The 24379-nt window shown below is 47.2% G+C and overlaps 1 protein-coding gene across 1 annotated transcript; it reads right to left on the reverse strand.

Annotated features, from left to right (window-relative positions):
- Positions 1-1723: 1723 nt before the first annotated feature.
- LOC149870863 (uncharacterized) lies at positions 1724-24167 on the reverse strand. The gene is made up of 4 exons (XM_090037004.1): positions 24086-24167; positions 6349-6462; positions 3118-3229; positions 1724-1996 (listed from the first exon to the last, which is right to left on the reverse strand). The coding sequence occupies exons 1-4, from the start codon at positions 24159-24161 to the stop codon at positions 1993-1995; spliced, it is 306 nt and encodes a 101-aa protein (XP_089893130.1). The 5' UTR covers positions 24162-24167; the 3' UTR covers positions 1724-1992.
- Positions 24168-24379: the final 212 nt, after the last annotated feature.

Consider the following 24379-nt stretch of genomic DNA (forward strand, 5'->3'; position numbering starts at 1 on the left):
CTTTGGGAAGCAGTTAAAACTGGTTCAGACCAGTTTTAAGCAGTTGCAAACCACTTTAAACTGGTTTAGGCTGTTCTAAACTGGTTGAAACAGGTTCGGGAACTGGTAAAAACTGGTTTAGACCGGTTTTAAGCAGTTGCAAACCACTTTAAACTGGTTTAGGCTGTTCTAAACTGGTTGAAACAGGTTCGGGAACTGGTAAAAACTGGTTTAGACCGGTTTTAAGCAGTTGAAACCACTTTAAACTCGTTTAGACTCGTCTAAACTGGTTGAAACGGCTTCGGGAACCAGTTAGAACTGGTTTAGCCTGGTTTTAAGTAGTTGCAATCCACTGTAAACTCGTTTAGACTGGTCTATTCGGGTTCAAACAGCTTTGGGAACCTGTTAAAACTGGTTTAGACCAGTTTTAAGCAGTTGCAAACCACTTTAAACTGGTTTAGACTGGTCTAAACTGGTTGAAACAGCTTCGGGGACTGGTTAAAACTGGTGTAGACCGGTTTTTCCAGTGAGGAAACCACTTTAAATGGGTTTAGACTGGTTTAAACTTGTTCAAACTGGTTAGGAAACCCGTTTTTCATGGGACTGTGTTTCCAGCGGGGCGGGGGGCCACTGTGTCCCGCTATAATGTGCCCCCACAGAAACAATGTCCCCGTCAAACTTTGTCCCGGAAAGTGTTCTACGCTTAAATGCGTCCCTGCAAAATGTGGCCCAGCGCAGGTCGTGTCCCATTCCAATGTGCCCCCCCCCCCCCCGGAAATACTGTCCCATGGAAATGTTTCTATGCTGGGAAACAGTGGCCCAGCAGAAATTGTGTCCCGCTCTAATGCGCCCCCTCCCGAAACACTGTCCCGTTCAAACTTTTCCCTGGAAAAAGTTCTACGCTTAAATGCATGCCCCTGGAAACCGTGGCCCAGCGGAAATGGTGTCCCGCTTTAATGTGCCCCCCCAGAAACACTGTCCCATTAAAACGGTTCCCCTGCCAACAGTTTCCCAGTTGTTTTCTCCAGGACATCACTGTGGGTGCTGCGGAAATGGTGTTACCTGTAAATGTTCTTCCCGGAATTGTGTTGGCAACGGGAACAGTTTCTTTCACCAACAGTTCCCAGGAAATGGTGTGCCCCTTAAATCTCTCCCATAGAAAGTGTACCACCTACCTGCTTCTCCCAGAAATGTTGTGCTGCCGTAGTAGGGCAACAGTGTCCCTCATAAATGACACACCCCTCTGAGAACCCTGTTGCTGACAAAGCTGCCCCACCGAAACGGTGGGAACTGGAATGGTTCCACCTAAAAGGTGTCATGCCTAAATATGTTTCTCGTGGAAAACACGTGCGAGCGCCGAAAACTTTTTGATGTATAACTCCATACATAGTGTCACGGGTAAAAGGTCACTCAGAAATGGTGTCAACCCTAAATGTATCCCCTCCAAAACAAAATCCCATTTCAATTCCTCCGCTGGAAATGGTGTCAACCCTAAATAGGTACCCCAGAATTTCTCTCTCCCGTGGGCACTGTGTCCAGCAGAAATGCAGGCCCTGCTACTGATATCCTACTGTGGCCCAGTATTTTGTTTCTCCCCATCCGCTCCTTTCCCAAAACACACCACACCAAAAACAATTTTATTGCTATAGGTTTAAGAAAATATTTAAGGCTATGTGGTAGTGTGAATACAGAAGCACACAGAATACAGAGAAATGTAAGCACCTGTTAGAAAAAGTCCTATTAAACAAGACCACAAAACAGGAATAATAGACACGCTATATGTCACTTCAACAACACGACACTATGACAAAATAATCCATTTTTTTTAAAAAGGGAATAGCGACTGAAAGCAATAAGGACCCACACTACAGGCCACAACTATAATTTCTCTTACAGCATAAGGAAGGCCAGTAAACAGGTGGAAGTACAAATGAAAAAAAATACTATGCGGTACTGATGAAGTGGAAACAGCTCGGCAATCCAGTTTCACTTGGTGAGGATTTCACATGAGTTCTACCTGATATTAAAAAAAACCAGACAGTTACTACCAAAAATCTGCAGTACAAAGCTGCTCCCACCTCCCCTCCCACTCACCCTTACTGATGTTACAGCTTGGTAAATATATATCAAACACAGGGAAACACGGGATGACACAGCACGAAAAATAGGAAACGTTTCTACCCTGTTCCCAGTCACAAACATTCATCCACCACAACACCAGCCTCCAAAGAGAAGGCCATACTCAGTCTCCAAGACAGCACAGACAGGCCGGGACACAGGAAGATGCACAGATTGGCACAACTACCACTGGACCAACGCAGCCATTGCAAGGCCCTGCCTATCCCTCATCCTCTCATCCCACTCATTGCTTGCCCCGACATTTTCACCTGCCCTGCAAAGCCTCTGCAAACATGCAGCCTTACACCCCAAGGGACAGGAGGCAAGAAGAGGGAGAACAACCAGGACAAGGAAACAACCAAGACAGCTGCACACCACTAAGCCTCAGCACCAGGCTCTGCACAAAACCTCAGGGGCTGCCCAACCAACCAACCTCCCACCCCAAGAGAACACTTAAGCGTGGAAAGACCCAAGCAAACACTGACGCCAAGCGGCAGCACTAGCAGGAGTCGGGAGCTTGCAAACACACCCCACAGCTCTCAGCACCGAGATGTCTTCCTGAGGCTGCCTCAAGCACCCAGGTCCGAAATCACCTCTGGCTGCTCTGTAGAGCAGCAGGGCCAGGGCCTGGCAAGCTCCAGGGGGCACAGCTGTGGTCCACACCTTGGCATCCTTCCCCTGGCAAACACAGGCCTTGCGAGGGGAAAGCCCTATTTGGCAACAACAAGGGGAGCCTTCACCAGCCACACAACTTGATACTCTCAGGCCACCAATCACCTCATTTCACTTGCTCCCAGGTGTCGCACCTTAAGGCAGGAGAGCTAAGCTGTAGCTGGAGGCAGGGGCAAAAAACAAAGCGCAGGGGGCAAGACAAGGCAAAAAAAAGAGGGCAGAGGAGAGCGAGAAAGAAAGCAGGGCACGGCACAACCGTGACCACGGCCAAGAGAATGGGGAAGCCAGGAAACCAGGGCAAGGTGGCCATTTCCCATCCCCACACACCACTCCCCAGCCGCCACTGACCTGACTTTCCACACAGACTTCAAGACTCCCTGGGACTCCTGCAGGATGCTACGGGCAGGGGCTTTTCGGGGCTCCAACTGGGAAAGCCCCAGTGGGGCCAAAGACCGGGCACCTGCAAGCAAAGACATGAGCCATGTGGGTGTGGAGCTGCAAACACTCGAGCCCTCTGCCAGTGCAACCTGTGCAAATGCCTTCCCCAGAGTCTGCAAGACCTCCTGAGCTGTCCTCTCCAGATGCCCGTTCCCGCGCGCACGTACTCATGGCCAGCTGCAGGAAGCAGTGTGGCTGGCGCTCCCGGGTGTTCCACAACCAGGAGATGATGGCTGTCCAAAAACAAAGGGATGCAGAGGAAGAGAATCCTCTGAGTCACAAGCAACCCAGCCTAAGGCTCCACCAACTTCAAACCTCCAGGATCTAGCGCAAGAAGTGCATGCCAACAACTACTCTCATCCTCTCATCCCACTGACTCCGTGCCCCAACAGTTTCCCATGGAAAGCCTCTGCAAAAATGCAGGCTCACAGCCTAAGGAACAGGATGCAAAACCAGGGACAACAACAAATACAAGAACACAACCAGGACAGCTGCAGCCCCACAAGCCTCAGCACCAGGCTCTGCACAAAACCTCAGGGGCCACCCAACCAACCAGCCTCCCACCCTTCTCAGCCCCTAAATCCAACCTACCAGTACACAAGCCCACCAGCTTCCTCGGCGCCTCCCCATTGCACAGGCTACAGCCTCAAAGCTGGCCCCCCAGCCTGGCCAACACACCTGCATTTCCCAACCTACCACCTGACACCTTCCTAGGCTGCTCCTTGCCCAAATCCACCCCCCTACTGACAAGGTGGACCAAATCCCTCCTACATGCTGTGACACACCAGGCACACTTCTCTGTGAAAAAGCCCCGAGCAAACACTCACACCAAGAGGCAGCAGTACCAGGCATCGGGACCTTGAAACGAATCCCCACAGGCAGGGGCAGGGCCTGGCAAGCTCCAGGGGGCACAGCTGTGCTCCACACCTTGGCACCTTTCCCCTGACAAACAGAGGCCCTGCAAGGGCAAAGCCCTATTTGGCAACAACAAGGGGGGGCCTTCACCAGCCAGACAACTTGCTACTCTCCCGGCACCAATCACCTGATTTCACTTGCTCCCAGGTGCTGCACCTTACTGCAGGACACCTAAGCTGGAGCTGGAGGCATGATCTGCCTGCAAGGGGATGGCACACCAAGCCTGCAAGCAAGGAAGGGCAGCACAACAAGGCAGGGACACAGGAAGATGCACAGATTGACACAACTACCACTGGACCAACGCAGCCATTGCAAGGCCCTGCCTATCCCTCATCCTCTCATCCCACTCATTGCTTGCCCCGACATTTTCACCTGCCCTGCAAAGCCTCTGCAAACATGCAGCCTTACACCCCAAGGGACAGGAGGCAAGAAGAGGGAGAACAACCAGGACAAGGAAACAACCAAGACAGCTGCACACCACTAAGCCTCAGCACCAGGCTCTGCACAAAACCTCAGGGGCACCCAACCAACCAGCCTTCCACCCTTCTCAGCCCCTAAAGCCAACCTACCCGTACACAAACCCACCAGCTTCCTCGGCGCCTCCCCATTGCACAGGCTATAGTCTCAAATCTGGGCCCCCAGCCTGGCCAACACATCTGCATTTCCGAACCTATCACCTGACACGTTCCTAGGCTGTTCCTTGCCGAAATTCACAGTTAGAATGGGGACGCGACCCTGTTACTGAGAAGGTGGACCACATCCTTGCCACATCGTGTGACCTGCCAGCCACAGGAGGCCCCAGGGGCACACTTAGGCGTGGAAAAGACCCAAGCAAACACTCACGCCAAGAGGCAGCACTAGCAGAATTTGGGAGCCTACAGGTGTCAGCACCAAGATGTCTTCTTGAGGCTGCCTCAACCAGGCAAGTGAGAAATCACCTGCGTCTGCTCTGGAGAGGAGCATGGGCAGGGCCTGGGAGGGACAGACAGAGGCCCTCAAGCACATTGAGGGGTCAGGTGACACTCAAAAGAGTGCTCAGTCTTCCCCGGTGTAGGAATAATTGCGTTGGGCGTCTGACCTATTTGACTAGAAAAACAGACCAGAAGGCTGATACTGCTTATATTTCAATTAAAAGTTCGGAGATAAGAAATTCTGCATGCCTTGGGTTACCTTTAGGTTATGTTTATACGTGACCTGTGCACAGATGGTGTGTTGAAGTAAACTTCCTAAATTTCTGCGGAATTTACTAGCATGTTGTTTCTCCAAGGTCATATTTTTTTCTCTTTCCCTGTCTTAAGTATAAATATGCTTGTAAACTTAGAGAGTCCAAGAAATCCTTTGAGACAGACAAGCGAGCTCTACTGCAAGCCTGAGCACTCCCATGTCAGCTTGCCGCTGGAGGCCTCAAGGTCCTCTGGGAGCAAGAGAAGTCCCAGTCTCCCTTCTCCAACAGAAGAAAGAGCTGCGGCACCGAGCAAGGGGTATTGGCAGGGCCACAAACATGGCTCCTGACTGCCAGCCTGAGGCCCTGGCCATTGGGCCCCACTCCTTCCTTGCCCCCTGCACTTACAGCAAATGCCAGGAATGCGACAAGGAAAGCAGCTCGCTCCTTGTCCATCTGTGCTGAACGCTCACTCCCCTACTGACCCACCTACCCTGAAATTCCCCATGTCACAACCTGGAACTGGGAATATGGATTTTCAAAGACAAAGAAGCATGTGTGCCCCATCTGAGAGCATTACTGCAAACCAATGACAGCACCCAGATGCCTACACAGCTTATAGGCTTTGAAGTCAGAGGACAAACCCACCTCTGACAGATGACAAAGCAATGAGTCTCTTGGATTGGTTTGGCTCAGGTCACTCACCTCCCTCTAAGAGACCACCCACAGGAAAAGCTCAGTGGGCCTGGAGGTGCTGGGAGGGGAGGAAAGGGAGAACAGCAAGGCCTATGCAACCACCACAACGTGCTGTCATGGAGTCAGAACTGACAAGGTTACTTAACAGCCCCACACAGCGGCCGATAAGAGCCCTGCTGCCTTCCTAAGCGCTCCTGGGGACAGGTGAATTTTACAGCCCCATTGAGAAAGCTCCCCATTTATCAATTCCCCTATTCCACACAACGTACTGTACCTACAGCCCACATGCACTTGCAGGACCTGGAAGGTAGTAACTTTCACTTTCCGCTCCAAGTGGAGGTATGGAACATTAATAAAACACACTTTACCTTGGTGTGTTTCATCTGAAAGCAGTTTCTGAAACACAAGACCACGCAGCTGGGAAAGCCTCAGCATCTTACAAGGCTTGGCTTCAGGGTGGAAATACAAAGGGATTGCAATACCTAGGAGAGAACAGGGAACACCATCACTTTTCAGTCCCCTGAACAAATACCACTAGAGCAATTTATGTCTGTGCAAGCAGGCCGTCAGGAAGATGACACACCAGCCCTACCGGCTGATGATGGCAGGAAGGACAAGAACTTATTACTGCATTTGTCTCCACCTGCCGCATAAGCTCATACTGGTGCTTTCTTCAAGAGCTCACTATTCCCACCCATGCCCTGCTGCTGCCAGTTTTCACTGGTAGATTCTGTCAGGCAGAAGTCAGGCACTGTTACCTGTGGGCCTCTGAAACATTTCACTATCAAAACGGAGAGACGGACAAATGAGTCCAACGCAACGTGAAAGATTTCCCAAGGCGCAGGAAGAAGGCAGGCACTAAAGCTGTAAAGGTTTCCCAGGACAACTCTACCACAGCGCAGCCACTGCATTTCTATTGCTATTGTATCTTACCAAGAGAGGCCTTGGATGTCATGGATCCTGTTCCCTTCCCCCTTTCTTCTGGCAGTGCAATAACTGGTGGTGAACAGGCCCAAGAATGTTCTTTCGTGTCGGCACTGAACTGTGTCGTAACACAACACTACGGAGAAAGGATGAAAACACCCATCACACGAAAACAAGAAGAGTGCAGTAGGCACAGCCTGCACCCCAGGAGAGACACTTTTGGCATGTCTATGGATGTAACCTGAAGGAGTGATACCACAGCTATCTTATGGGTCAGAAGAAAAAGCTACTAGCTCCACTGCTAGCCAGCACTTTCATCTAATGCCTTAGGGAGCCTTTATCTGTGCTCTGGAAACAGGGCAGGTGCTCTTGGGAGCCATTCAAGAAGCTTTAGTTAAAACGCCTCCGCCACCATTTTGAAGCACAGGGATGCTGAATACATGAAATGTCAAGGCTGCTCAAGAGTGCTAATTGCTCAAGTTTGTTGTGATGAACTGTGCTTCCAGGCATCCTGGATCGCACGTGGCATCAAGCCATTGCACAGGTAGCTGAAAAGCAGGACCCACCAATGTTGCCAATTGTGGAATGCTGTAAAAAGATGCATGGTTCTTGTCTGCAACCTAGGGGAAAAAAATCATGTAGATCATTAAAAGAAAAGATTTGAAGAACTGCTTTCAGCTCCCTCAGTGAAGAGAAACCATCACAACCAACTTTCAGAGAACAACTGAGAGAGTCAGGTCAGCACCATTCAAATTAAGTCAATAAAGTTGCAAGGAAATGTAACCTAACATACCATGTAAATGGCAAGGATGTTTTAAGTCATCTCGTCCATTGGACCATCTGCATGGCTGGGGCAAAGGAGACGCAAGCTTTCGAGTGCAATGCATTCTTCATTGCTGTGACCCAAAGAAGAACATCTTCCTTTCAAAAGCTTATGTTTCATTATGCCAAACATGCAGTTGGTCCAATAAGAGAGATTACCAAAACTACTGTCACCTCTTGAGTAACTCTTGGCCCATCGTCTCTAACACCAGTGCAACACTCCAACAACATGTAAAGACATTCCACCCTGGTAAGTGACAGACACTTCAACTCATCTTGGGCTTCCCTCCCTGACAAGTGAATGAATGGGAGAGGGGCTGCTGGGGGAGCAAACATGCTGTCAAGGAACAGAGGAATGTTCCAATGTACGCATTATCTCTAGCAGCATTTTCCAGACTTTGTCTCTGAGACTGATGATTGGGAGCATACTGCAAGCATTGCCCAAAGACTCTGAAGACTGCTCTGATTTCCCTGGAGTACACAGAACAACTCAGTCCTCTCTTCCACCAGGCCAAATAAGCCCAATCCGGCTGCGCTACAAAGACCCTAAGCTGTATCTTTTCCTACAGAGCCACGGCAGAATGAAATTCCTTAAAGGCCACCTCCAGCACCACTGTGTCTTTTCTCCCCGAGAAGACATCAAGGACACTGATATGGGTCACATTCTGTCACACACACACACACTGGAAAGGCAAGTGTGCAACATGTAACAAAGTGTATTAATAACAACACGGTATACAAGACAGAGAAAATAGTAACAGCCAGACCAGGAAAACAAGGTGGGAATATGCAGAACCACAACGATGCAGCAACAAGCAATACTTTGTCAGGTATGACTGCACAGGTAGCAAATGCCAATCAACTCAGAGAAGTGGTCAGAATCACCGCATTCAAGCAGGTGGGAAAGCCAGCAGGTCACCACAAAAAAAAAAAAAAGCAGCTTTCTGGCAGTCCCGTTCCTCCCCCTCCCTACCACACACACACACACACACACACACCCCACAGCTCGTCTGTTGCACACCAGACTACTCAACCACTCTCTCTTGCATACCCCACACCATGCCCCAACTGAACTCCCTGAATGCTCAGATGTGCCAGGCAGCCAAAGTGCCAGGAGTTCTCAAAGATCCATGCCAGGGGCTGAGCTATGATGCTTGCCAGCTCCCTGGGTACCCTTGGGTGTAAACTGTCAGGGTTGGCTGACTTGAAGGTATCCAACCTGTCAAGGTGTTCCTTCATGAGGTCAGCTTCGATGCAGGGTAAGGAATTTCCCTCACCTGGGCCTCCCTAACCCACAGTGGGCAGGGGCGTCTCATGGGACTGGTGAAAAACTGACGCAAAATACCCATTAAGCAAGTTTGCTTTTTCTTAGGCATCGGTTGTCAGTTGTCCCATCTGGTTTAGCAGGGGTCCAATGTTGCCCTTGCTTTTCCTCCAGCTCCCCACATATCTGAAAAAGGGCTTTTTATTGTCCTTGATATTTGTAGCTAGCTGGAGTTCCATTGGAGCCTTGACTTTCCTGGTTTGCTTTCTGCAGGTCTGGACCAGAGCAGAGTATTCCTCCTTGGTGGCGGTTCCAGTCCTCATCGTTTCATAGTTTCTAGGGTCAGAAGGGACCTGAGCAGATCATCTAGTCCGACCCCCTGCCATGGCAGGAAAGAGTACTGGGGTCAAACAACCCCAGCAAGGTGTACATCTAGCCTCCTCTTAAACACCCCCAGGGTAGGAGCCAGCACCACTTCTCCTGGAAGTTGGTTCCAGATCCTAGCCGCCCTGACCGTGAAGTAGCGCCTCCTGATATCTAGCCTAAATCTACCCACTGCCAGCTTGTGACCTTTATTCCTGGCCACTCCTGGCAGTGCTCGAGGAACAGGGACTCCCTCCCAGTGCCTGCTGGTCCCCCCTGACTAGTTTGTAACAGGCCACTAGATTCCCCCTCAGCTTTCTCTTTTGGAGGCCGAACAGGTTCAGGTCCCATAGCCTCTCCTCATAAGGCCTGCCCTGCTGCCCTCTTATCATGCGAGTAGCCCTCCTCTGGACCCGCTCCATGTTGTCCACATCCCTTTTGAAGTACAGCGCCCAGAACTGGATGCAGTACTCCAACTGAGGCCTGACCAGTGCCGCATAGAGTGGGAGTATCACCTCCTTGGACCTGCTTGAAATGCATCTGTGGATGCATGACAAGGTATGGTTGGCCTTCCTGACTGCATCCCCACACTGCCGGCCCATGTTCATCTTGGAGTCAATGATGACTCCAAGATCCTTTTCCACCTCTGTACTGACAAGAGTGGAGTTCCCCAACCTGTGGTATGGTGCTGGTTGTTCTTCCCCAGGTGCATCACTTTGCACTTGTCGGTGTTGAATCCCATCCTATTCTCATCCGCCCACCCTTGTAACCTGTCTAGGTCTGATTGCAGCCTATTCCTCCTTTCTAGCATGCCCACATCCCCCCACATCTTAGTGTCATCAGCAAAATTGAACAAAGGTGCTTTTTGCTCCCTTGTCCAAGTCACTAATGAAGATGTTGAACAGTGTGGGCCTGAGGACCGAGCCCTGTGGAACCCCACTGCCCACATCCCTCCAGGTCGAAAATGACCCATTCACTACCGCTGTCTGGCTGTGGCCCTCCAGCCAGTTGGCGACCCAATTGACTGTGTGGGTGTCGACACCACAGTCCCCCAGTTTCTTAATGAGAACAGGGTGAGAGACAGCATCAAGGGCCTTCCAAAAGTCCAGGAAGACTACGTCCACTGCTACCCTTGCATCTAATGATTTGGTGATCTGATCAAAGAAGGCCACCAGGTTGGTCTGACAGGACCTGCCACTAATGAACCCATGCTGATTGCCCCTAAGCATAAGACCACCATGCTTTGTAGGTCTTCCTTTTAAGATGCAGGAGGTCCACAGGAGGTCTGCTAGTTCCCTGGAGAGCCAAGAGGGCTGTCGTGTCCTTTTGCTGCCTTTCCTCCATTTCAGATCCTTAAGATGAGGGGGGATCCTCTCCCTTCCCCCCCCACCACTTGAAGATTTCTACAGGGATTCCTTCTGTTCCAGACGCCTTGTCATTCTTCATCTGCTTGATGACCTTCCTCATCTCATCAAGGGTTGGAGGGATTCTGAGATCATCTCTAACTGGGTGTTGCAGGATGGAATTGAGAACACTCTAGTCAAAAAGAGTGTTGATTGAAAAGGTCTTCAAAATGCTCTTTCCAACAGGCATTGATGGCTCCCCTTTCCTTCAGATCTCCTCCATCCTTAGGTCTCAAGGGGGTTTATCCTTGAGTGCTCAGACCATGGACGTCTTTGGTGGCACTAAAGAAACACTACATATTGTGGACGTCAGTGAGATGTTGAATCTCTTCACCCCTGGTTTCCCACCTTGTTTTTTTCATATTGCTGGTCTTCCTTTGGACATCTGCCTTGGCTTGTTGGAAATCCAGTTTCTTTTTCTTGAAGTTGGTATTGTTTTGCCAAGCACAAAAGACCTTGCTCTTCTGATCGATAAACTCTTGGATCTCCCAATCATTCTCATCAAACTAGTCTTGATGTTTCCTGGTAGAAAATCCCTGGGTCTCTTCACAGGCACTGATGACAGTGGTCTTGAGGGCACCCCAAACACTGCTGAAGTTCTCCCATTGGTGTTGACTGGAATTCACCAGGTTTTTGTTGAGGCACTGGTGGAAGAGGCCTTGCCTGGGTTGAGTCTTTAACGTTGCTCTTCCATTGGCATTGCTGCTGCTGCAACCATAGGGAACTCAATGAGTTGGTTTATGAGTGCATTCTTAATGGAAAAACTAACCCCATGAAGTCAGCATTCTCCTTCCTATTTACCTTTTGAGGAGGAGATATAGCTGCCTCCACGTTCTTTGATCTGCCAATTTCCCAATTTCTGAGTCTTGTTGAGTGCAGCTACATCCGTGCTGTGTCACCTGAGTTTTCAGGCCACCGTTGCAGTGCAGTGCTCTGGGCATTCACTATTAGGGTTTTTAATTAGGGTCCTGACATTCCAGGTCCCAAAAATGATGCGTCCTTGCTGGTATTTTCGACCACAGTAAAGGTGATACCACTGGACATGATTATCCAGTCAGGAAGAAGGTAGACAAGGTATGCTTAGGGCACTCTTTCTAGTCCCTCTACATGTGGGGTGAGCAGAGAAGATCCTGAAGGGAGCTGCTTAGTCACAATTACAGCTGCCAAATCACACCCCTGTCTTGTCCAAATGCTAGATGACCTTCTTGTAACTGTCACTTCATGCCAGTTCATGACTAGAAGCTTTCAGACCTCAAAATTCTGCTCCCGTCGCCATTAGTTGGTTAACAAAGGGCTTGAGGAATGTGTTGGAAAAGCTGTTTTCATGGAATATGCCTGTGCAGACTTCTTTTATCATGGAGAAACTGCTGTAAATCAGGTTCCACATAGCTCTTGACAGAACATGCCCTTGATCCAATGGCAAGGAGACCAAGACAACTGGGGACCTCATTCATCAGAGCTACCCCTGCTTATTTCACAGCTATCTGATCCCTGAAGGTCATTCCACTATCTGCCACCTGTGGACACACTGTGTAGCAATACAGTTCTGCCTCACTGGGAGGTAAAATAAGGTTTAGATTGTAAACTTTGTTTCAAGCTCAACTATGAAGTGATTTCTGGGGGTACCATAATCTATCAAGATACTGTATTTTATGCTCTTCATCATCTGTAAGCATCTTCCAGATATTTTAAGACAGAAAAATGTCTGTTGTCCTTCCTACATGTCTGTCAAACAAACCACTTGGTTGCTTTCTCTGTTTTGATTGTGTTTTAGTACTTATAACTGAGGGAGATATCCATTTGAGTTGTGCATCTGTACATGGGAAGATCTTATTGAGGGAAAGCCAAGTTAAATAAATTAATAAACAGAGGGATACACAAATAAATTCAGTAAATTCTCACTGACTCAAGAGAAGGAACATAAAGACTTATAAAACTCTGCCCTGTTTCACCCACCATCGGTAAAAGGCTGATCTCAAACAATGAGTGACCCAAAAGGTCTTTGCTGATCTTCAGCTTGCTTAAGTTTGCAAATGGCCTCCGAGAAGGTGACCTTGTTTAACCTTGGTTCTGTTGAAAGATACAGAACAGAAATTAAATGGAGATCATTTGAACTGTCAACATACATTTTGTAGCATCATGTATTAGCTACAAGATAGGACAGTGTGAATTTGTGCATATAATACAGATATGTGACTAGCAAACATAGGATTTTCACTAAGTAAAAAGAAAAAGAGGTGCAGTGAGGGGGGAAGCCTTTTTGGCTTTAATCAAGTGCTTAATTTATAACTTACCACATGACTAGTGTTTTATTGTTACGATTTCAAAATAATAAGTGAAGATACTACAAGAAATATTTATATAAAGGTCATTAAAAGGTAAATTTACTGGAATGAGCTGATTATACTAAATAAAAACGAAAAATGCTTACAAACATGACAAATCAGGCAAAAGATATAGTTCTTCTCAACTCCTTTCCCACCCCCAAAATACCTCATTGAAAATCATGTCCTCTTTTCTTTCCTTTTACTCCAAGATAGACAATTTTTAACATGCTTGAAAAGCTGCCAAAACACAGTGGAAATATTTCAACCTTCATATAACCTCCATAACAGAAATTAGCACTGATTGAAAAATGGTGGGGTTTTTTTAGTCACTAAAAAGATGAAAGCTGCTATTTAATATTCATCCAACTTTAAAAACAAACCTGTGTCAAACAGGACTATACTAGGCATTAGATAGCTTTTTCAATATTTACTCAGGGCACATGGTATATTAAATAATAAAAGTGTTTAGAAATGATGGTATTATTACTATACATTGTGGTAAGGCTATTTCTATAAAGCATTGTAATTATCCAGAAACTGGATATATACAGATATTGCCAGTAAAACGCAGAATTGATCAAAATATTTGGTGTGTAATATTTTCAGCTAGATTAAATTTTCTGTATTAACATTACTGCATTTAATTACTTTTTTTTTGCAACTCGACCCCTAGTATTTTAAGTGTCATTTTGTTAACATGGCAGCAATCTGCATGCTCTCTTTTTGTGAAGTGGAAAACTTTTTGATGCAGGGAACAACTGTTATTCCATAGTAACTGAGCCAGATTCATTTTTAGTCTAAACCAAGTGAAAACATCAGAGCTACACCAAAGATTACTTTGATTCTTAATGCATCAAATTTTGCTGTAGGATATACCACGGCCAAGCCATTGGTCTTATTCTCTATTTGTGTAGGTGTAACTGAGAACAGAGATTGGCTTGATCACAGTTGTGTTGGCTTAACAAATCCATCAGCTTTAATAGAGTTACTCTGGGGAATGTTTCTGAACTCACTTTCCTGTGGTGCATTTATCTCCTGATAAATATTGGCCACAAACAACTGCTATTTTGCAAGTTTGTTGCTGGACTCCCCATAAAATGGCAATAACAAATCATTTTAAAATCTCTTCAAATAAGAGGGAGATATTGAAAGACATAGAAAACAAAGATCTTTAATATTTTTTATTTTTACGGTTGGATGTGTATACGCATACCCAAAGCCTACGTAGGAAAGCCGCCAGGAGAAAATTCCCTTGACTAAATGGGTCTAAATTTTGCCTCTTAAGGTTATTCATTACAGTATGTTTCATTTGAAAGACATTAGAAACTTGAAATTAATGTCTAATTTTAGATAAGCCAGATTTGTAAAAGTCTTGCTCAGCAAGGATCTTATGCTAGTGTCCATTGTAAACTGTCTTCTATTTCTGTTTAATTTTATTGTTTTAGTTTCATAGGCCAGAAGGAACATTTGGACCAGTTAGTATGATCTCCTCATTTCACAGGTCATTAGATTTCACACAGGACCCTGACAGACATCATTTCCATTAAGCAACAGGTACTGCTGCTTGACAAAAATTGTCACACTGTGTGACCTACTTCAGGTTCACAGGGCAAGCTATCCAGAGGACAAAGTGCCCTGAGAACTTGTTCTGCCAGCATTTGCCAGCAAGGGGAGCTGGAGAGTTGCTCTGTCAGAGGGCCAAAGTAATTAAGGGCATAGGTCTTATTCTACCAAATTTCTAGACCCAGGGACTGCATCCAGACAAGCACAACTACGTAGTATGCTGCAAATTCAGCTGTTCTCCATATTGCAAGGGAACAGCATGGTTGTTTTTTTTTTAAACCCTAGGCTAAGTCAAGTCAAAAAGCCTGAGGTTGAATTGATTCAGTCTTTGCAGGTTAGTCTACGCTACAGAGATTAAATTGAAATAGAAGTGAACAAACATTAACCTCTGATTCAGGAAATTAAGCCACATGCCTGCAGTGGCTCAGGCCAGAAGCTGGGGGGCCACTACAACACAGCTCTCTGGCACATAGCCAGCATGGCCTTTGTGTTCACGTCCTCTTTCTGATGCCCCTGAGGTCTCTGAGATTTGCAGTCCAGACTTATAGCAGCAGGATTCTGTAGGGTTGCTTATTACTTCCTCTTCCTGCTTCCAGGTGCCTCTGGGATTCATAGTCCAGTTGCAGGCAGCAGTAAATGTGAGTGGGGGAAGGGGTGTTTAATGCCCTGCTCTAGCCCCAGACCCCAGGCAGGGTTTGCCTGGGGGTGCAGTTCCTCCACCCCCCCCCCCCCAGACTGGGCTGCATCCCCAGCCGGGCTTGCCCTCTTCCCCCACCCCTTTGTCAATCAGCCCTCACTTCTCTGGCTAGAGAGCAGAGGGGTGGGCCAGCCTAGGTCCCATTCAGCCGTGGTGCAGGTCAGGGTGTCACCTCCGAGCCTGTATGTATGTTGAGGGTTATTTGCCCCCAAGTGGAGCACCTTACATTTGGAAGTGTTAGACTTCAGCTGGTTCTAGTCTGCCCAACTCTTGAGCCTGTCCAGGTCTGCCTGTACCAGCAACCTATCTTCTGGCATGGTCACACTGCCCCATAAATTGGTGTCATCCATGAACTTGGCCAGTGAGCTTTTCACTCCCCCATCCAAATCATCCAGTTTTCCTACAAGGATATCATGGAATACTAGATCAAAAGCCTTTTGGGAGTCTAGGTATATAACATCTACTTTGTCTCCCATGTCTAGGTGATGAGAGACCTGGTCGTAGAAGGAGATGAGATTGGTAAGTCAAGACCTACCAAAAACAAACCTATGCTGGCTGTCATTCAGAATCTTACCTTCCATAAGCATATCACACATAGATTCTTTAATGAGCTAGGATTTTCCCCTGAGATAGAGGTTAGGCTGATTGGCCTATAGTTGCCTGGATCTTCCCTCTTTCCCTTTTTAAAGATGGACACAAGGTTGGCCTCCTTCCAGCCCTCAGATCTCCCCTGTGCATCACAAATTCTGAAAGAGTTTTGCCAGGGGTTCTGCAGTGACCTCTGGCGCTAGCTTCCCCTACCCCATCCACAGTTACCTGCTGCACACTAGAGGGCTCATGGCACACATGTTCCCAGGGGACAACTAGTGGTGGCACAAGGTATGCCAAATGTCCATGCTCATGTTGATACAGCCTGGAGGAGCTCTATGACTTGTCTTTGCAGGTCAAGTAAGTCATGGAGCTGCCTCAGCAGGTGTACTCTGAGCATCAGAGGCAGAACATACTCTTATCATATTTTCTTGCATATAATACATGCTCCCAATTGCATCAGGTGTTTTTTTGGGGAAATGTGGGTGCATGTACATGTTCATTAATGTGCCGTAGTTACTGCACATTAAATTTAGTACTTGCATAACTAAGTACTAAAACAATGCGCAATAACTAGTGTTACTGCGCAGTACAGCCAGTGTATGGCTTTTTAGTGACACTAGTAGCCTGATGCTACTGCACAGTAGCGCATTAGGATGGGTTTTGCTTGGCACTACTGCACAGTAAAATTAGACTACTGCACAGTTAGCATCTTGTGTCGACGTACCCACTGGGTATCAAATGGGAGAAAATATTATACTAATGCAGTGATGCTTGTATGCCCCCTCCGCACACACAAATTTATTTTATAAGACTTTCATGTCACCTTTTACAGAAGAGGCTCAGGACAGCTCATAAGAAAAATCAGATACACAATAAAGACCAATATTAAAAATAAAACAATAAGCACTAAAACACTCATCAGGAAACACCCTCAAAACTTTTAATCTGCTTGTTGAAGACCAGCCCAAATAAAAACGGTCTTACAATAACTTCTCTACATTTTTCTTAGCTTTCATAGCTAGACTGCTTGAGGACGGAGAATGTGCCCATGGATGCTTGTTTCTCACAGAGGCTCACAAAAGCTTGTATTAGGTCAGGAAATGGGAAACTCTCAGCATGGCAGAGGATCTGCTTTTATAACTGCCATGGGGCAGGGTCCCAGGAGCGGTCATGATCTCTCCTGGCACCCCCTACCGTGCCAAGTTGGTATAAATGCACCCTCATTCTCGCCTACCACATCTTTGATGGTATTAGTGTTATGGGAGGCTGCCTTGTCAACCCCTTGGACATGGTACCCTTAATGTATCCTGGTCAGTGCCCTGTTGCAGCTGACCCCGTGCACTAAAGCCTTAAGGGCTACGCGTGGCTCCTACCACACCTAATACCACAACCCAAGCCTCTCAGATGTACCGGAGATTGTCTTGTCAAAATCCCTTCTCTTGGCACCCTCGTGGGTGCCCCGACTCACCTCTGGGGCTTCTCGCTGCCCCCCTCTCACTTCTGGGGCTTCTCGCAGTTACCCGCACCCCACAAACGCTCCCTAGCTTCTCTCGCAATTCCCGCCCCCACTGGGGCCTTGCCTCGCAATTCCCGCCCGCGCTGGGGCCTCTCCCAATCCCACAATCGGGGCTCAGGTGGCTGTAGCCATGTCTGTCCCCCCAGACCCCCTTCTTGGGTCTTGTGCCCTCCCTGGGGCTTCTATTCCTGTGCGCCCTCCCTAGGGCTTAACGAAAGCACCCTCTGGGCTTCTCACCGGTGCCCACTCTGGTGCTCCTCACAATTGGGGCTCAGGTGGCCACAGCCGTGCCTGGCCCCCAAATGCACTGTGCCCCTTCTCAGGGCTGGGGTCAGTGCACCCCCTCCTCAGGTCTACAACCCCCACTGAGGCTCAGGTGGCCATAGCCATGCCTGGCCCCCAGACCCACCTTCTCAGGTCTTACGCCCCACTGGGGCTTCTCGCCTGCACCCACACTGGGGCTTTTCCCTCACGACACTGTCCCACTGGGACCGGGGTCAATACACCCCAAAACGCAGCACCCACTCCAGTGCCAGGAACCCCCACACTACTGGGGAGCTCCTATGAGGCCTCCTCCAACCCCTAATAGCCTCACCCGGTCCTCCGGTGTAACAACAAAGCAAAACCATAAGCCAATCGGCTACAACTCAAGACTAAGCCACCTGGCTAAATGTAAACTCTAAGCCCTCTGGCTAAACCTCACTCAAATCCCTACCAGGGGTTTCTCCTCCCAGTCTCCATGAACCGAAGCTGTTCAGGCCACCAAGCTGTTTTAGGCTGCATACTCTAGCGGAGCTCCTTCTCCCTGGGATGTTAGTGAAGAACTACCTCTGCTTGGCCTCAGCCTAGGCCAAGCCCTGCTCCCTTCCAGTCAGCTGACCACTGTGGTTGCCCCGGCAACCAGCACCTGTACCTCTTCCTAGGAGCAGGGAGCTTCAGTGCCCTGCGACAATAACCTTCATATTTCCATATAAAGTACAAATCATATTCTGTCACAATTTTAAAAATACACTGTAAACAAACTATGATACATCTATCATACTTGTGTTAGAGTGTTTTTACATAGCTCTATTGTAACTCCAAAAGTAATCTATAAACTGGGTGGCTAGTTTGTTATTTGCATTAACACCTGTGTTATAACATGCAGCACTCAGGAATTTTCTCTCTAATTGAAGGAGGAACCTTTAGACTATTCCATATTTGTAAATGGAGAAGTATATGGCATTTAGTCTGCCTGCATAAACTTCAGTGAACCGATTTCCTCCCTGAAGAGCACATAATATCTCCACATGTAAGTAGATCAGGTCAACGTAGACATCATAGATTTCATAGACATCAGGGCTGGAAGGGACCTCGGGAGATCATCGAGTCCAGCCCCCTGCCCAAAGGGCAGGAAGTCAGCTGGGGTCATAGGATCCCAGCAAGATAAGCATCCAATTTACTCTTGAAGGTGTTCAATGGAGGTGCTTGAACCACATCCACTGGCAGACTGTTCCAGACCTTGGGGGCTCGGACAGTAAAGAAATTCTTCCTTATGTCGAGCCTGAAACGGTCTTGCAGGACTTTGTGACCATTCGACCTAGTCATCCCTTGGGGCGCTCTGGTGAACAAACGTTCCCCCAGATCCTGGTGGTCACCCCTGATAAACTTATAGATGGCCATCAGATCACCCCTGAGCCTACGCTTCTCCAAGCTAAAGAGTCCCATGGCTCTCAGCTTGTCATCGTAAGATCTGTTTTCCTGACCTCTGATCATGCGCGTGGCTCTCCTCTGGATTCTCTCAAGCTTCTCCACATCCTTTTTGAATTGTGGAGCCCAAAACTGGATGCAGTACTCCAGCTGCGGCCTCACCGAGGCCGAGTACAAGGGGAGAATGACGTCCCGGGATTTGCTCGAGAAGCATCTATGGATGCAAGCCAGCGTTTTGGTCGCTTTACTAGCCGCAGCATCGCATTGCAGGCTCATGTTCATCTTGTGGTCAATGATGACCCCCAAGTCTCTTTCTTCTGTAGTGCTAACCAACGTAGCACTGCCGAGCCTATAAGGAAGCTGCAGGTTTTTCCTCCCAAGGTGGAGAACCTTGCATTTTTCGGTGTTAAACACCATTAGGTTCTCGTCTGCCCATTTGCTGAGCTTGTCCAGGTCAGCCTGGATCACCCGCCTATCTTCTGGCGTGGATGCTTTGCCACAAAGTTTGGTGTCATCGGTGAACTTAGCCAGTCCACTCCTGACTCCAATGTCCACATCATTAATGAAGATGTTGAACAGGATGGGTCCAAGGACAGAGCCTTGAGGGACCCCACTGGTCACAGGGTACCACGATGAGTGACTGCCATCAATTACAACCCTCTGGGTCCGACCACAGAGCCAATTTCCCAGCCAGTGGATCATGGTGGAGCCAAGGCCACAACCGGCCAGTTTGGCCAAGAGGTGATCATGGGATACCAGATCAAAAGCTTTTTTGAAGTCAAGATATATGACACCAATCTCTTCTCCCTCATCCAGGTGATGGGTCACCTGGTCATAGAAGGAAACGAGATTGGTCAAACAAGACCTACCCGCAACAAACCCGTGCTGGCTATCCCTTAGGATGTTAGCCTGGGCCAGTCCATCAAGGATGGCCCCCTTAATAAACTTTTCTAAGACCTTCCCCAGGATAGAAGTCAGGCTAATGGGCCTGTAGTTAGCCGGATCCACTCTCCTCCCTTTCTTGAAGATTGGCACCACATTGGCCTTCTTCCAGTCTTCGGGCACTACACCAGAGCGCCGGGAGTTTTCAAAGATCCGTGCCAGGGGCTGGGCTATGACGCTCGCCAGCTCCTTGAGTACCCTGGGGTGCAGATAGTCAGGGCCGGCTGACTTGAAGGTATCCAGCTTCTCAAGGTGTTCCTTCATGAGGTCAGCATTTATGGAGGGTAGGGGATCCCCATCACCCGGATCTCCCTGTCCCATAGCAGGCATGGGCATCCCATGGGACTGATGAAAGACTGACGCAAAGTACCTATTTAATAGGTTGGCTTTTTCCTGGGCGTCAGTTGCCCCATCTGGTTTGGGGCAACGTGTCGTCTTTTATATTATGGCATGGTAAACTAGCTTTCCTGCCCCATTGCAATCTAATTTTTCTTTACAGCTATTTAAAAAATATTGGAGTTTAACATTACTGTTTAGCCTGCTTCCTGCACTGTCTGATTTTACCGAATGATAAACTTAATAGCCTTCAGTGACAGACAGCAGCTGAGGAGTTGAGGGGTAGGGTTCATCTCTAGCAGCAGTCTAAAACATTTATACAGTTTAATAACAACATAAATAAAAAAGGCAGATCTACTGTGAGATGCTTCTGGTGGAAATTATTCTACTTTATTTACTTTGGCTGCAAATAGCATAGAACAGAATGGTAAGCACTATAGTGCTTACTAAGCAACTGCCTCTTCTTTTCCGGTCATTCATATTCTATGTCTGGACAGGGAAACAGAAAAAAGCCCACCAAAAAAATAATAAAATCCCAGTAAAATATATAGTACAGATACCATATTCCACCTAGCACAGACCATATTTCTTTAGCATGCAGACATTCATTCTGCTGTTGTAGCAGGATGCATTAGTCTTATCATTTGATGATCTACATGTAAAAAAAAAGCTCCAAAAAGAAATTACCTCACAAGGCAAAATTTTGCACTATATTAATTTTTCAAAATGGAATTAAGCTTATGTGGGTTAAATGTGAACATCAGAAGTTTTAAAACCTCAGTCTGATGCATATGGCACTCTTTACTGTCTGAGAGATTCAAACAGTGGATACTTAAACTCTTTCTGTTGGCAGTAAAAGTCACTGATGAGGTTTATGTATGATTTATCACGGGGTACCTGATACCAAATGCCATTCCTTTCTGATGCTCTGGGGAAGTGTAGCTGCTAGAGCAACTTTACATTTGTACTGCCTGCTGGATTGTCCCTGAAAATCATCATTATATAGAGGCACACTTTTCATGTGCTTAGGTTTTATGCATCCTCAGAGTTTAGCCAGTCAGTACCTCTCTCTGTTTCATGCTGTTCTTCAACAAACTGTAGAAAAAAGAAAATGCAAAGCTTTCTCGTAACCACAATTAATCAAAAAGTGTCCGTCTTTGCTTTTCTTTGTTTTGTTTTGGTTTTTGTTTTTTTGTTTTTGTTTTTTTTTTATCTCCAGGTGGGCTTTGTAAGTCTATACAAAGTAAACACAGGGATATTGCACACAGCCAAGTAGGACCAGAGCTGGAAGTGTGAGGTACTGTCTTGTTGTTAGTAGGGGTGAGTGAACTTGGAACAAAGTTCCTTTGAACAGCAACAGAACTGAAAATACCAGCTGGTTTGATCTATATTCAGGCCTTCCAGAGTCTCCTAATTTCTGAAAAAATTGGCTTAGCTTGTAGAGGTCCCTTGTCCTCCTTATCTTTTTACCTTGGCTGTGAATGCCCAACTGGTATTGTCAGCATTTTTCTCCAGCTGAAAGGACACCTCCAATGTTCATACACAGATTGACAGACTATATATGCATGTGGCATATTTTGACTTTCAATATGTTCCTATGCAAGACAGACTGAAAAATAAATTGAAAAATATTCAGAAAGAAAAAAAAATAATTCACCTAAGTATGACAACTTTTAAACTGTTTTTCCTACCTTGTTCCCCCTACCCATATCCCTTATGGCTGCAAGCTCTATGCAAGGGTGTGGCAACTCTGCCAAAGTGCCATACAGAACCAGCTGGTGAAAGCCATCTTGGTGTCAGTGAGGACATTAGCTGTGAACTAGGCCATCCCAACCTGCTATAGCCAGCTGTGTCTGGACACTGAGGTAACAAATGATGACAAGAAAAAAAGATCCTGATGATCAACATGACGATCCTAGATTCAAGAACCAGTGGCAGGATTTCACCAAAGCCAGGAAGCAAAACCTGTCCAAGTACAGGCAACTGCTGATAACCTGAGGGAGAAGTGGTATGATGCAACAATGCAAGCACTGATTGTTGGGGCACTTGCAACATGAGACCCAAGCAATGAGATCATCCTATGAGCCTAAAGTACCCTGCCACTACTCGAAACAGATGAAGTTCCTTATGGTATCCAATACTATCCAGTAGTTGAGGAACATGTGTGTCAAGGACCTCAAGAGCCATCACCAGTTTGAAGACAGCTGGCTGAGACCACCTGCCAGAAGCAAGTAAAAGTGAAACCCTCCCACCCACAACATAGACTCACAAAGACTGTTAATGCCCTTGAATATTCCCCACCCCACCAACTTCACACATACTAACACAATTGTCTCTTACAGCTCCATACTGATGCAGTTACCATGCATGGGTCTGGTTTCTCCTTTCTCTCTGGCATCACCGTGCATCTTCTCTATATATCAGCCTGGTATGGCAGTGCTTCCAGAAGCAGTACCTTAGTGCTCCCTGAATACATAGCTGAAATTAACTGTCAGAAACCTTCAAAGCGAGAGGAGGTTGGTAGTAGGAAAGAAGTTTCTGTTACTGTATTGCACCCAAAAGTTTGATTAGATTGCTGTTTCTCCCAGGGGATTCACTGGTGATGTTCTTTATGACTGGATGTGAACAGAGCTGGTGCAATGTGGAGATCATACTGGACATCAGCTTTTATAAAATGTGGGTGTTAGCGTTAGTAGTTTTTATTTCCAAAAGAAGTTTTAGGGGTCAAATTCCAGCCAGAATTTTACCAGATGGCCTACACAAAGTGAAAATGTTCATGCACCAGCACAGGCTGTGGGCTGACTGGCTGGCCAGCAGCTCTGAAGAAGAGGACCTGGGGTTTACAGTGGACAATAAGCTGAATATGAGCCAACAGTGTGCCGTTGTTGAGAAGAAAGCTAATGGCATACTGGGCTGCAGTGGAAGGAGCACTGCCAGGATACTGAGGGAAGTGATTCTTTCCCTCTATTCAGCACCAGTGTAGCTACATCTTGAGGTCTGTGTCCAGTTTTGGTGCCCCAACTACAGAAAGGACGTAAACAGATTAGAAAGAATCCAGTAGTAGGCAACAGAAATTGGTAGGGGGACATGACTTCTGAGGAGAGGTGGAAGGAACTGGGCTTATTTAGTCTGGAGAAGAGAATACCCAGGGAAAAAAAGTAGCAGCCTTCAACTACCTGAAGGGTGGTTTCAAAGAGGATGGAGCTAGACTGTTCTCAGTGGTGGCAGATGACAGAACAAGGATCAACAGTCTCAAGTTGCTGCAAGGGAAGTTTAGGCTGGATATTAGGAAAAAACTCCCACACTAGGAAGCCAGTAAAACACTGGAACAGGTTACCCAAAAAGGCTGTGGAGTCTCCAGCCTTGGAGGATTTTAAGACCCAACTCAACAAAGCCTTGGCTGGGATGATCTAGTTGGGGGTGGTCTTTGCTTTAAGCGGGGGGTTGAACTAGATGACCTCCTGAGGTCTCTTCCAACCTTGATTTTCTATGATTCTATGATTAAAGTACATCCACTTAGAAGCTGAAAAATAGATAACAAGCTGTAACACTGTGGTATATTCACTCAAAAAACAGGTAACTAATAACACACCAGTACTGAAGTACAGTCCCTTAAAGAACCTTGTACCCTCCCACACCTCCAGAGAGGTTAAGAGACCCAAACCAACCTCTAGTCTCGAGAGTGCTCAACTGCTGTCTGCACATCCGTGCCCTGCTGTTACAGTCCGACAGTCCTGGCTCCATCGTCTGTGCTCTGCTGCTGGTTCCCACACTCTGTTCCTCCTTTCTGCTTCCTGTGTCTTTTGTCTCCCAGCCCACAGGGTCTCTGGGAGTCATTGTCACATGGAGTTAGCAGAGTTTGGCAGTTCACACTCAGTTAACAGAGTTTATATGTTTAGAATGTTTATAACATTTTCCATCTTGGGAAACTGAAGACCTTAATTACAATATACCTGCACTGA

Source organism: Crocodylus siamensis, chromosome 2 (assembly GCF_052110815.1).
Source record: "Crocodylus siamensis isolate JL-2025a chromosome 2, ASM5211081v1, whole genome shotgun sequence".
Taxonomy (NCBI): domain Eukaryota; kingdom Metazoa; phylum Chordata; order Crocodylia; family Crocodylidae; genus Crocodylus; species Crocodylus siamensis.

What these genes read in the sequence shown, in the direction of transcription:
- LOC149870863 (XM_090037004.1), bottom strand. Translation starts at nt 24,161, where the DNA reads ATGGAGCCAGGACTGTCGGACTGTAACAGCAGGGCACGGATGTGCAGA. An exon ending in GAGCACTCTCGAGACTAGAG is followed by an intron (nt 6,463 to 24,085) that starts GTTGGTTTGGGT and finishes GTTCTCTCCTAG; the next exon opens with GTATTGCAATCCCTTTGTAT. An exon ending in TTCAGATGAAACACACCAAG is followed by an intron (nt 3,230 to 6,348) that starts GTAAAGTGTGTT and finishes CTTTGCTTGCAG; the next exon opens with GTGCCCGGTCTTTGGCCCCA.